The sequence below is a fragment of the Caretta caretta genome, chromosome 1 (assembly GCF_965140235.1).
Source record: "Caretta caretta isolate rCarCar2 chromosome 1, rCarCar1.hap1, whole genome shotgun sequence".
NCBI classification, from domain to species: Eukaryota; Metazoa; Chordata; order Testudines; family Cheloniidae; genus Caretta; species Caretta caretta.
In genome coordinates this window covers 168,207,835-168,221,639 of record NC_134206.1, presented here as the reverse complement: position 1 = coordinate 168,221,639, position 13,805 = coordinate 168,207,835, and the positions used below count along the sequence as shown (strand labels likewise).

Below are 13,805 nucleotides of genomic sequence, written 5' to 3'. Positions count from 1 at the left end.
AAAGAAAGATGAGCTCACGGATGAGTGGAGAAGTCAGGGGCATGTTCATGCTTTGAAATCATTGACTGGATTCCCGTGGCCAGATTCTTGTTCCTGCTGTGGTGGCACAGTGAATCTAGGAAGAAGGCTTAATCAGCTATCAGGGGAATCCCTAGGTAATGTAGAGCCTGCGTGGTGCTTCCACACCACCTCCTCCAGCCCGCAGCACAGGTGCCTTTCCTGGAGGAAGGGGAGTGTAAGCAGAGTGTCTCTGTGCTCCAGTTATCTCCAGGTATGGACCAGCCCCTTGGGTCACAGCCAGCTAGATTGGAGCAGCCAAAGGGTAGCTTTGATTTATGCTGGGACTGGATCAGTTCCTGGCCAATACTAGGTTGTGGGGGGAGACAGAAAGTTGATTTAATGCTATCTTTGCAGCTCCCCCTGCTTCTGCATCTAGTACCCCTCAGATGAACCAGAGAATCTGGCCCCAGATGTTCTGTACTTGAGACATTCCAGAATACAGGCATTTGGGATAACCTGTCAAATTAAATTTATTGTTTTTTGTTAATATTTTGAAGGTAAGGAAACTAACTTTTTTTTTAAGTGTTGTTGTAGCTATGTTGGATATCAGAGAGACAAGGTGAGGTAATATCTTTTATTGGACCAACTGCTGTTTGTGAAAGAGACAAACTTTTCTTAATTAAAAAAAACGCAGTATAATGATAGGCTCAGCGGATATATTGTCAGTCAGTCTCCTGTCCTATAGTATCCTTTGCACTTTCAAGGATCCTGATTATCCAGACGAATACATACAACCAGTAGGGTGTTTAAGCTTTGCTTGTTGTAATTGCATCAGTCTGGACAACTGCTTCTTTTTTTCATGGCATTTCCAGATTCAGTTACTAATTACCCTGCTTGTAGTTACAAAACTGACAGGCAGTGTCAGAAATAGCAGCAGAATCTACAAGCTGTTAGTTTTAAGTCAGTTGCAATTTCAATTCCTGTCCAAAATATTTGTAAATAAATCTGTCTTTAGAATGTACTTATAATGAAGACTATACAAGACCCTAACATACTACTAAAATTAATCCATTGTCTCTTTAATATAATAATTCTATCATCTGTTGTTAGACAGTCTGTTATTAGACACTTTACCAAAGCCATTACAAACCTAGCCTAAAACACCAAGCCTCATCCTCATTGTTAGCTTTGATAGTTGCCTCTATCATATAATAGTTTGCATGTGGCCTGTCCAAGTTGGCAATGTCACCCCAAGCTGATTCGAGCCACAGACATTTTTGCTGACTGGAGTCATGCTATCTTTGCCAGTTTGCTGGAATAGACACAGACACTGATTGGGTCATGCTGAAAACATTCCTGTCCTGTGAAGCAAGTCTGTTTGTATTTTAGGTTTGCCAGGACTAATGAATTAAAAATCTTGAACTCTCCACAGTTTGCTGCTTAATAATGCCTCTGTCAGAAAGATTTTTTTCCCTCTGAAGCATGACAACATCATAAATCTCGTTGTTGGAAAGGAAAGGAAGGGAGAGTGGAATTGCGAAAAAAAAGCGGAAAAGGGTGGTCTTGTGGGACAGCAAAGCCTATGGGAAGTGCAGGTAGCAGCATGTTGCCTTAACAGCTGTCTCAGCTTCTCAGACTCTGTCAGTTTGTTGCGATGTAGCAGGTGCAGCCTTTTCTTTTATTGAATCTTTACTCCATAAAGGCAACGACAAGCCAAGGCAGTGGCTGGCCCTGGATTATACAAGTGCAGACTCTCCACTAAGTGAGGTAAGGCAACAGGTGTGAAAACTGAACTAAACTGATAGAGCTGTAACACACTTAATCTGAGTTCTGCTACAGATTTTTATAAAGAAACAACAGCCTGTTCCATAGACAGTCCTCATGAATATGGAACTGCTTTCTGGGATCCTTTTAAACACCTCATTATACTCAAAGTTGCCCACTCCCATATCCTTCTATCTACAGAATGATCATCCTTTTTTTTTGTGTGAGGAAAATAAGTGGGAAGTTTGTACGCAGTTGATCTGTTTCATTTCCCTCAGCCGAGGGGACGTGCATCATCCTATTTACAAACAGAGAACTGAAATGAGGGTTTCCCTGCCTTCTTGTTTTCTTTATTTTCTTTTTGATGATGGAGACCATTGAGGAGTCTGCTGAAAATCTGGTGAAGAAATAATCTTTAATTCATAAAATGAGATAACTGGCTCATGTACAGTGTGTATATAGATAGGATTTTCTTTTCGTAAATTAAAACAAAATGAAAAAGTCTCTTGTGTAATATTAAAAACATTAGTTATTGAAGGGAGTATTTATTTTTGCCCTCAGATCGGTGGCTAAATACTGGTAATTTGTAAACATTGTAGACCACACAGTGTGTGAATGGGGCAAGACCACTGATTTACTTCAGACAATGCTCAGTTATGGTAAGCTTAAGGATTCCAACAAAAGACATCCTATCATATTTGTTGTTAAAATGGTATTAACTTCCATGAATGTTTTTTCTCATTTCTTAGTCTGTGATATTAAACATGAAGCATCTTATTGTGTAGAAAACCTGTCTGATGATGGTTAACAGATGTGGTGCATGTGTGATACAATATGTAATTATGAACAGTCTTGTTTTCAAAGCTGTGCGAATTTCTCTCTCTCTTTTGTTCTAGGTTTGTTTGAGAGTCGTGGGGGGGTATGTTATGATAAATAATTTTGGTTTTGCAATTGTTCTTTTTTTAAAAAACAACAACAACAAAAAACCATGCAAGGTCTCAAATACTTTTCACAAAGAGACCATGGAAGAGGGCAATCATTACTCTAGAAAAAGTTACTACATAAACAGACCCCCCAAAAGGCATTTTGTCTGTTTAAATGACTTTTGTGGTCTCTCTTCCAATTGATGCTGGTTGGGTGTGTGTGTGTTCTTTTGATTAGTAATAATAGGGGAAGATGTGGTTATTCATGAGAATCCTCCAAATATTAATATGAAAAGAGGCTGCTAGCTCCAAAATAAGGACTTTAGAATAATTGTTCTTTTTTTAAAAGAAAATCTAAGCACTGTAAAGCATCCACTATTTGATCAGAGTTCACGTCAATGGATTATTGTGTAACATTGCCATAGAGTAACAGTATCCCTCTGCCGGCTAAATGCTCAGACAGACAAAACAAATAAAAAATAAATGTTGAAGTCAGTGGGCCAAACTTATGCTTGGTGCTACTCTACTGCCTGCAAAGGATTAATGCTAGGGATGAATTTGCCTCGTTTTGTGCATCATCAAGCAAGACCTTTATCTTGTAATGATGTTCTCTTGTACTGATTTTATGTGATGCGCTAATAATTAAACATAACATCAAATGGGGTAATGCAATTTTAGTGCAGAAAAATGAACATTGCTTTCTCAAGTGTAACAGAAAAGCTGCAATGTGATTGGCTAAGAGAACTGTTGTTTCCCTTTCCATCAATTAAACCCCACATTGTCTACAGAAGTATAGCACAGCTTTTAGCAATTTTGCTATAGTTTACTGAATAATTTGATTTCCAATTTTCTATGCATGTTTTACACTTGTGTTTATTTTTTTTAATGTTATTCTTGTAGTAATCCGCCAAGGTTATATAGGTGCAATGCACTGCTGGGTAATGTTTGAAGTTTGCTTAGTTCTCTTACCTCCTCCTTCCCCGCCCCCCCCCCCCCCCCCCCCATGCTACAATGATTTGTGCCTGGGCAGATCTTTCACCATGTAAGATCCATTAACTTCATTTAGGCTCCATACAAAGACTTGGCTCATTGCAGGATTGGGGTCTCAGTGTATACTGTTTGTGAATGTAATTACAGCAGCTTTATATGATATATATGAGTTTAAGTTGGACTTCAAATATTTAATAGACTCTGGGAAAAAAACTTTTACTGGAAAGTCTAAATATACATAATGTAACTATAAGTGTCATAAGCCTAGACATGCTTTAAGCTTATCCTGTCTAAGTTGATAGCAACTGAAGACCTTAATATTTGATGGCTGTTTGGTGTTCTGTGTGAAATGAATTGGGAGTTTCGGGCTGTTTCATAGTGAAGAGGGATCCACCTCATTAAAACCGCCATTTGGAGTTGGCAGACTCAGAAGAAAGGCCACAGGCTGAATTAGGCCCTGATCCTGCAACTGACTTCCTCTAGGCAGACCCTTAACATCTGCAAGGAATCCCACTGAAGGGTCAGTACCAAGCTTTGGAGAATTAACAATCTTCTGACTCTTAAATGTGTGACTGTCCAGGTCAAGGCTGAAATATGCTGACAGGACAATGTGGGGAAATTTGCTTTGTCATTGCCTTTACCTGGACTGTGGATAAATCAAGGAATTTAGTCTCTATCACTGAATTTCACTTTAAAAAATTTGTAAAAGAAAAATCAAATGTAGCCCTATGCATGTCACCTTAAATTTGCTTTATTAGAGTAAAAAATGCAAAAAGTGCAGCTATAAATGTGTGCAAATCACTAAGTGAGGATATAATGGCTTCATATGATCTGTAATGTATGCAATATTTATATAATTGCAGCTGGAACACGCAGATAAACGCGTAGGCTCAAGTGCCCACATGATCACCACAGCAAGAGTACCTGCTGATAAGCCAGTCCGAATTGCCTTCAGTCTAAATGACTCCCCAGGTACAGTTCAATTTTATGGAATAAATCAAAATGAAACATTTCTAGATTTTTTATGTTCTTGATAGTATTTATATTACCAAATGAAGTTCAATGTCATGGATGGACTTTTTCCACATATGTGAATGATTAGTTTTCCTGTCTGGTAACTACAATATTGTTAGTGGAAACTAACAGTTGATTAAAATCACTTGTCCAACAGCCTAGATACTGTAAAACTAAGATTTATTTCAAGATAATGTGTAATAAACACAAAACTGTGACTGAATTACTAATATATTTGCATATAAACTGAAAAAGTGTGCTAAAACTCCTAGGCAACATTTTTAAAATTTTGTTATTTTATTTTGAGGGGGGGGGGGGCAAAGCTGGCATCTAAGCAAAGGACAGAACAAAAATACACTTTCCATAGGCAGAAAGGTTGAAAAATACCAACAGAGTTCCCAGCTTGAGGAAAGGATTCAGGAAACAGGCACTCAGTTCCCCAATAAAGTAGTACAAATTCCATTACCGTTTGTCCTGTAAGCTAATGTTGACTGAGCGTTAACGTCCCCAACGTAACCTGTGCATATGTGAACCCTTGGATTAGGTTCACATTATTGACTGTACCTTAATTTTTGAAAATGCCCAGAGAGCTATTGATAGTCACTTTCTGAAAGTCAGAATGAAATAAAGTAAACCAGCAACAGTGAAGCAAATGGCAGCATCACAAAGAAGGAAGCTAGCTCTGCTGCCAGTACTAGGGGAGAGCCTGGAGGCAAGGCAGAGGTGTATACAGAGCCTGAAACGCACAGGGTTTCAGTTATCGTTACTTGTGAACCCACTTCCCATGCATGTTTGTAGATTACCCATGCTACAGTACTATCTGTCTCCCTTTCACGATATGGATGGTGTAGCTCAGCTTCTGCTCTCAGAAGTCACAGATCTTTTCAGGTAAGTTATTCTATTCTGTGCATTCTTACACAAGAGAGTAATATATATATATTCACACAGCATTCAGGAAACGGAGCATTAGTATTCCTACAACAGCCTTAACTCTGCTCAGCGATTTTGTTTTTCATTCTTTGTATTCTTATTTTCTCTGTAGACTCTTTAGTGTCAAACTGCTTTTGTGTATGCTTTTACACACAGGACCACATTCAGACCTGGTATAAGTAGATATAAGTCCACAGACTTAAGTGGAATGGCATCCACTTATGCCGCATTTGAATTGTATCACGGAGCAGAGTATAGGCTGTTATAGGAATAATAATGCTCTGTTTCCTGAATGCTGTGTGAATACAATCTCAACTTCAATGTTACATTCATGAAATTTTTGTGATCTTTCTTTTTTCTTTCATAATATTTTAAAAAATATATTAAAATAATCTTCCTGTATTTATTACTACTTAATATTACAGTAGCCCACAAAGCCCAATCCACATCACAGCCCTGAAGGGACGTATAATTATGAATGGTAACATAGTTCATATACTAAAAACTTTATGAAGAGAAGTGACATATAAAAGTTGGGAGAAGAAGGATACAATCGGGGGGGGGGTACATGCTTATATATGCCTTATTTTGTAAATTATAATTATCGGTATATTATAATATATAAAGAAAGTACCAACTATCCCCATCTGCCCATTAAGCTATCTTTAACAATCTGATTTCTTGTAAGCATCACTGCAAAGGTAGGTCCTGAAGAGAGAGATTTTAAGGAGGGGAGGGGAGTGTACTTATGAATCATGGAAGAATCAGTTGCTTGTATGAGGAGCTGAAAATTAGGCAAAGGAGGCTTGTACAATGGGCAGAGCAGAGGAGATAGAAGGGCAATGTGATAAGGGATAAGAGAAGACAGTAGCGAGGGAAAAGGTTGTGAAGGGCATGGAAGGTCAAAATTCAGTAATGTCGCAAGTTGTTCCCTTCTCTCACCCTGTCTCCTCTGGCCTGCCAATAATTCCAGCCTCTCTGTTAAAATTTGTAGGAAGGTTCAGAACTATGCAAAGGTGATCATTCTCTATTAAATTCTATAGGACTTCCTCATTGCCCATATTATCTGGCTCTCAGCATACATGTGTTATTGCAGCAAGTGATCCAGACCGTCTGTGAAGATAGGAGAGAGTAAATAGAAACCAGTAGATTAAGGACAATATTTCACACTGAATTGCAACCCCCCTGGGCTACTCAGAGGTATAAATCGGCATCGTATTTGACCACATCAGGAGAATTCAGCACCTGATGTTAATGGAAAGCCTTAATGGAGATATCAATGTCAAATGTATTCAAACAAGGCAAAGGAAAAATCACTCCAAGTCTCAGGTTTTACAGAAAGCCACATTGAAATGATCCTAGTTCAAACAAGCAACTGAAATGTCTTTTTTTAAAGACACTGCAAAAAAACACCCAAATAAATCTGCTGATACAATGTGTCTCTATCACCTTTATCCATTTTAAATTCAGAATCTTTTTTCTTCTTTTCACCTTTTTATATTCCTCTTATCCTTTTTTCGTTTGAGGAGAGTTGCTTTTCTCAATTCAGGAAGGAGTTCTGTGTTTCAGCTCTGACAGCGTCTCGAGAGATTTAGTATTGTGATGGTATGTAAAAACCTCACCCAGAGCGAGATGGTGAGGGAATTAAACTCATTTAATTTTTCTTCTTAGTTGTTGTCTTATTTGCCAATCATGGTGGCTGGTGTGATACCCCGCAAGGCTGAATTATCCTACCACAATAGTGCAGTGAGGAATTTACAACATAACCAGATATAAAAGGGGAAAAGGAGTGTTTTTCTCCTGGATGATGATTATCTCACTGGTTAAAACTGCAACAAAGTACTGGGTCTAAAAACAAAGACTGTTAACAACTCAAGAAAAGGAAGTTATTTAGTGTTATTGATCTACAAGAAGGGATATGGCTTATGTTATCCATACCAAAAATTGTTTTACTATGTTCAAAGGTTGGCTCTTTTAGTGTCTGACAATGACCACAAAAACAATTAAAACCGGGCCAGTCTTGTGCTGTATTTTTATTGTGATTGTGGGGTGACCAGGTCCTTAAAAGTCTTGAGGGCAGTCTGACCAACTGCTAACAGTGATGCTATATAAAAATACAATTTTATTGTATATCACTTAATCCTGTATATATAGATATCTATATTTGACACTTTTATTCAAGTTCATTAAGCTAGCACTAGACATAAATTCTCTCAGGGCTTGTCAGAGTTGTAGCAGTTTAGCTTAAGGTGTGATTTAAAACATTGAATTAAATCAACACAGAAGGCTGAGTGGACAAGCTTATTTCAATTTTGCTTAAATTGATGTCGGAATAGATTTAAATTAAACCAAATAAACTGCCCTTAAGCCAAAATAAGGGCACATCAACATTTAAAACAATACAGCGGCACAACTGCACTGATGCAACTACGCAACTATAGCGCTTTAATGAAGACACTCTATGCTGATGGGAGAGAGCTATCCCATCAATTTAGTTACTCCACCTCCCTGAGAGGTGGTAGCTATGTTGGCAGGAGCTTTCCTGCTGACATAGCACTGTCTAAAAGGGGGGGATGTTAGGTCGGCCTAACTATGTTGCTCAGGGGTGTGGATTTTTCATGTTAGACCGATATAGGTCTGTAGTGTAGACCAGACCCAAGAGTGTCTACACAGGGCTTTGCACCAGTTTAACTAAACCAATTTAATTAAACTAACTAAAGTTTGTGTATAGACAAGGTCTCAATCAAAACCAGAATGAGAGTCCAAGGTTAATCTTGTTTTTTTTTAGGTGTTAGGGCTAAGTGGTTAGAAGTAGGGGCTTTATCCTAATAGGACATGATGGGCATGCCTGTCATTTGTAGGTGTACCTTATCTCGTTTTGTAGGTAAAATACACAGCTTCACATGCCTAAGGAGAGTTTGAATTCAGCTATAAAATACTGGCAGTGGAATTGGGTGTTACCTAATTGTTGAATACATGCATTTTTTTCTAATTGTCAGTCATTTATTTCACTTGAAGTCAGTCTGCTGCTAATAACCACCTCCCCTAAAAATTTACTGGTAAAAATGTATGTGCTTTCTTTTAATGACATTGTTGGGGGAGGGGAATAATACAATATTTGGATGTACATGAAATTACTTCTTTTGACAACTTTCTTTACATCCCCAACCATTTTAATCCAGTCCTCCTAATGTGGTCATGAGGATCCCTTGCTTTTTGTTGTATGTGGCCACATAAACCAATAACTGTGTTTTACAGTAGATGCTTCCTCAGCAGCTCCTTCAAATCCCTCCTCCAGTCTCACTTTTATCATAATGCCTGCAGCTGAAAATGGATAGGTAAAGGACCAGTGGGGATTGCTAATATATAAAATATATGCCCAAAGTTTACAAAAAAGGGTACCTAAAAGTTAGGCTTGAAAACCACACTTAGGGTTATCTACACTTAAAACTCTATAGCCCCACAACTGTGCTGTTACAGCTGTGCCACTGTAGAGCTTCAGTGTGGACACCCAAGAGGTGGTAGCTAGGTCAATGGAAGAATTTTTCTGTTGAGCTAGTGCTGTCTACATGGGGAATTAGATCAACTTAACTATGCTGCTCAGGGGTATGCATTTTTCACAGCGTTGACCAACAAAGTTAAACCTAATTTTCTAGTGTAGATCACGCCTTACGCTCAACGGAAGTGGCCTGGTTTTTCAGAGATAATGAGCATCTTCAGCACCCAATTAGTTCAGTGACAACTGTGGTGCTCTATCCCTCTGAAAATCAGGACTCCCTTATCTTGGGGCCTAGGTACGGATCTATGAGCCTAATCATGGGCTCTCATACTTAAAAATGTTGGCCTATACCTTAAAATAATTTGGAACCATCAAGTTGTGCAATCAGCTAGTTTAACCATGTAAAATCATAGTAAATGGCTCCTGCACTGTGCTTTTCATCCCTTGGTTTTAAAGTGCATTGTAATCTTATTTTCACAGTGTTATTATTATTATTTATTTGTATTGTGGTAGCACCTAGGAGCCATAGTCATTGACAGGACCCCTTTGTGGTAGGCGCTGTACAAACACAGAACAAAAAGACAGTCCCTGCCCTAAAGAGCTTATAACTGAAGAATGAGACAACAGACTACGTGTGGATACAGCAAATAGGAAGGAATAAGGAAACAATAACACAATACTGATTATTATTTGTACCCTCACCTCTGTCCTTCCTAGTGTTTACCATCCTCACTTGTTGAGTTTTGTCTTAAGTTAGAATATGTCTACACAGCAACTAGACTCTGCATATACGATTACAGCATCCCTGCCCCAAGGAGCTAACAATCTAAAGCAGAAGAGGGCAAACTACTGCCCGCGGGCCACATCCGGCCCACGGGACTGTCCTGCCTGGCCTCTGAGCTCCTGGTCCGGGAGGCTAGCCCCCGGCCCCTTCCCCCGCTCCCCCCCACCCCCCCGCAAGTATGCCGCCGCACGGGCAGTGCTCTAGGCGGCGGGGCTGCCTGCTCATGTAGGACAGCGCGGCAGTGTGTCTGGCTCCAGCTGGGCGGCGTGGCAGCCAGACATGCTGCTCTGAGCGGCATGGTAAGGGACCGGGGCCTGGGAGTTGGATAAGGGGCAGGGGTAGACAGGGGGCGGTTGGATGGGGTGGAGGTTGGGGGGTGCAGACAGGACAGGGAGCAGGGGGTTAGATAAGGAGTGGGGTCCCGGGAGGGGGCGGTCAGGAGACAAGAAGCAGGGGGGGTTGGATAGGGGGTGGGGTTCTGGGGGGCGGTTACGGGAGGGGGCGGTCAGGGGACAAGGAGCAGGGAGGGTTGGATGGGTCAGGGGCTTTGAGGGGGGCAGTCAGGGGGTGGAAAGTGGGAGGGGGCAGATAGGGGGCAGAGGCCAGGTTGTTTGGGGAGGCACAGTCTCCCCTACCCGGCCCTCCATACAGTTTCACGCCCCGATGTGGCCCTTGGGCCAAAAAGTTTGCCCACCCCAATCTAAAGATATATCTACACAGCAAAGAAAAACCCACGGCTGGCCCACTCGGACTTGAGGGGGTCAAGCTAAAGGGGTGTTACATTATTGAGTAGGCCTCTGGGCTCAGGCTGGCGCCTGGGCTTTAGGACCCTATGAGGTGGGAGGGTCCTAGAGCTCCAGTGCCAGGCCGAGCCTGGAAGTCTACACAGCAGTGAAACAGCCCTGAAGCCTGAGCCCCAGGAGCCTGAGTCAGCTGGCACGTGCCAGCTGTGGATTCTTCTTTGCTGTGTAGACATATCCTTAGACTCTTAGCTCCTTGGGGCAGGGATGCTGTAATCCTGTATGTTTGTACAGTGCCTACCAGAATGGGTCCCTGATCCTAATTGGGAGCTTTAGTACAAATAATAAATTCATGATTTTAACATGTGTGGGTTTCAAAGTGCATACATTTTCTATTTAGAGGCTCATATAAAAATAATAATAATAATAATAATAATATCCCTGATTAATCCTTAAAACCGTGTTCTGTTATTGGTAGACAGTAATGTCATTTTTCTGAGGATTTCACAGGAATTTATGAGAAAGGCCCTTAAGGGGCATGAGAGTGAGAGTCCCGCACGGAACATTCTTTAGCTTAGGAGAAAGTATGCTGAGCAGGAAGCTCATGGGTGCTGTTAATATTTTTGTGAAGTCCATAACACTTATTATTAAACAAGCCCCTCATATTCCTATCCTAAGGGCAGGCAATCATTTTCCCCCTATCCTTTTACAAGTAAGGTAACTGAGAGGCTGCACAAGGTCATTTCAGGCATAACTGGGAATAGAACCCACGGCTCTCATATGATAGAGCCAAGACTCATTCATTTAGCCACAGTGCCTTTTAGCAAGCAGTGTCTGTACTTGTCTGCCTGTAAACACTGCTCTGGCCTCTAGAGACTGCCCTCTCAGAGCCAGGATTAGAAACCAGGAATCCTGAGACATAACATTCCACTGCTGTCTTACAAATAGTTGTGTAGCGCACTGGCAAAGTGTGTGTTGTATCCTTCTTTAAAGGCTGATCCACATACAGGAAAGATGTCTGCTTATGTCACCTATATGTGGATCAGCCCTTAAAGAAAGATACAACACACACTTTGCCAGTGTGCTGCGCAACTATTTGTAAGACAGTAGTGGAACGTTGTGTATTCTACTCCCAGACAATGGTAAAAAGACTGCCATCAACTTTAGTGGGAGTTGGACTGGGAACTTAAACTGCGATTTTCAAAGGAATCTAATGGAGTTAGGCTTCAATTGAAATTCACTAGGAGTTGGGTGCCTAGCTCCCTTTAGGCTCCTTTGAAAATCCCAGTCTTATACTGGGTCGGTGGGTGGGGGGTGGTGTTGGGTTTTTTTACCTTGCTTTAGTCTATAAGTATGTGTATGAATTTCTGAATTCAAGAAAATTCCTGCCACTTAAATTCTTAGTTTATCTAGTGTATAACAGCACAAAGAAGTTGATTTAAAGATGTTTTAAACTAGTGTGACTAAAAAAAAAACCCTTGCAGCTGTTAAGTAGATGCTAAGGCAGGCCCATTATAAAATGTACTATGGTATGCTATAATGGTTAAGATACCAATAAGTTCTATTTTTAGTACCATTGACTCAGTCACTTTGTGTTCAGAAAATAAGCAGTGAACATCTGCTTATTGAAAGGATTTCCTCTGAAATTATTTCTTTTTAAAGTTCATTCTTTTAAAATTTATTTAGGGAATTTGTTTTATTTTTTTATTTGCTGCTTCTATTAACTACACTGCAGTTCGTAGTGTAACATTTCTAATAATTTGAAACAGTCAAAAATTCAAAAAGAAGATATATTTAAAATCTTGTGCACGTGAAAAATAACAGCAATTCCTGCTTTACATGTTCTTGATTTCTTTTGAAAATTAAAATCATGAGGGGTGTTTCTTACTGCTACTGGTACAGTATGTTGTACTGCTGGAATTGTCAAATGTCAGTTTAACTGCTCTCCACAACTCTGATCCAATATTGCTGTCAAAATGTTTTACAACTACTAGTCCAAATGTTGTAGAGCAGTTGTACTACTATTCTGACTGAGTCATATTTCTTCTTTCAATTTGGCTATGCAGCGTGATTTGTCTTTCTTCTTTTAGAATACTTGTCTATTTTTAAAATTTGCACAAGAAGGCAACAGCAACTTAAACGTAAACACTGGCACATTGTTGTGAAGTAACTTTATGCATTAAAAAATTTAAATGTCTTGCAGGAGAAACCTTGTGGGTAGGTGGTGGGAAGATGTTTTTAATAATACTGCAAACTGAGCCTCAGAATATTAATACTAGATTTTGGTATCTATGGACTCTCTATTTGTTTTACTTGTGTTGTTGCCCTCTTCTCCACTTCATTTTTCCTTGGTATAGCCCTCACTTTTGTTTGTTTGTTTGCACCATGTCCAGTGTGCAATACAGTATGATTCATGGCAAGGCCAGCTCATTGCCCTGGACACCAACTCTATATTAGTTAAAGCAAGGCTTTGACTGTATATTAGCCAATATATACTCTGTATACTTGGCCTGGAACAAGGTTGCTTATTTTCCCTATTCCCCGCCACAGTCACTGCACTCCATGACCACTGATAGTACGATACAGAGGTGCAGAATATCTGGCAAGATACTCTGTGTGAGCAGACCTCTGCATCTCCACAAAGCCCTATTGATTCAGTGAGGCTGTGTGGGCACACAGAGGTCTGACGGCAAAAAGCAGCTTACAAGATCCTGCCTCAGCAGTTTTCTACTGTGTAAACAACCGTGGTTTAATTGTGACATTGCATACAACAGACTCTGAAAGCTAGCTAATAATAAAGATCTGTAACCTGCAGAAGATACAGAAACAACAGTGAAATCCAATGCAAAACTGTTCATGTGACAGTGACTATGAGTAATTAATATTCCCACAGGAGTATGATTCACATTTCTATTCTCAGTCCAGTTCCTAGTGAGCACCACAAAATGGGCATGACTGGCACTCAGTCACACCTGGTTGGCAGCCTATGTTAAAGAGCCCTTGATTTGAATGAGCATAATGAATAAATTAACTTCATCCCTGCAGGTGGATCCTTCCAGGTCAGAGTAAAGACACATAAGTAATGTGATATGGAGAAGCTTGCACTGCTGCTGTATGTGCTGTATCATTCCTCTCTAGCTACACAAAGAATCTGTGGTGTG

The 13,805-nt window shown here is 40.2% G+C and overlaps 1 protein-coding gene across 2 annotated transcripts in view; it reads left to right on the top strand.

Moving 5' to 3' along the window:
* MAP3K7CL (MAP3K7 C-terminal like) overlaps positions 1 to 13,805 on the top strand; it is an 84,477-nt gene that overhangs the window by 27,478 nt on the left and 43,194 nt on the right. The window contains exons 1-2 of one of the 2 annotated variants that reach the window (XM_075133263.1): positions 1,368 to 1,767; positions 4,541 to 4,649. In XM_075133263.1, coding sequence (XP_074989364.1) covers positions 4,580 to 4,649 — 70 coding nt within the window. In that variant the 5' untranslated portion in view covers positions 1,368 to 1,767; positions 4,541 to 4,579. Of the gene's footprint in view, positions 1 to 1,367; positions 1,768 to 4,540; positions 4,650 to 13,805 lie in introns of those variants that run through there. The other variant, XM_075133258.1, reaches the window with a different exon arrangement.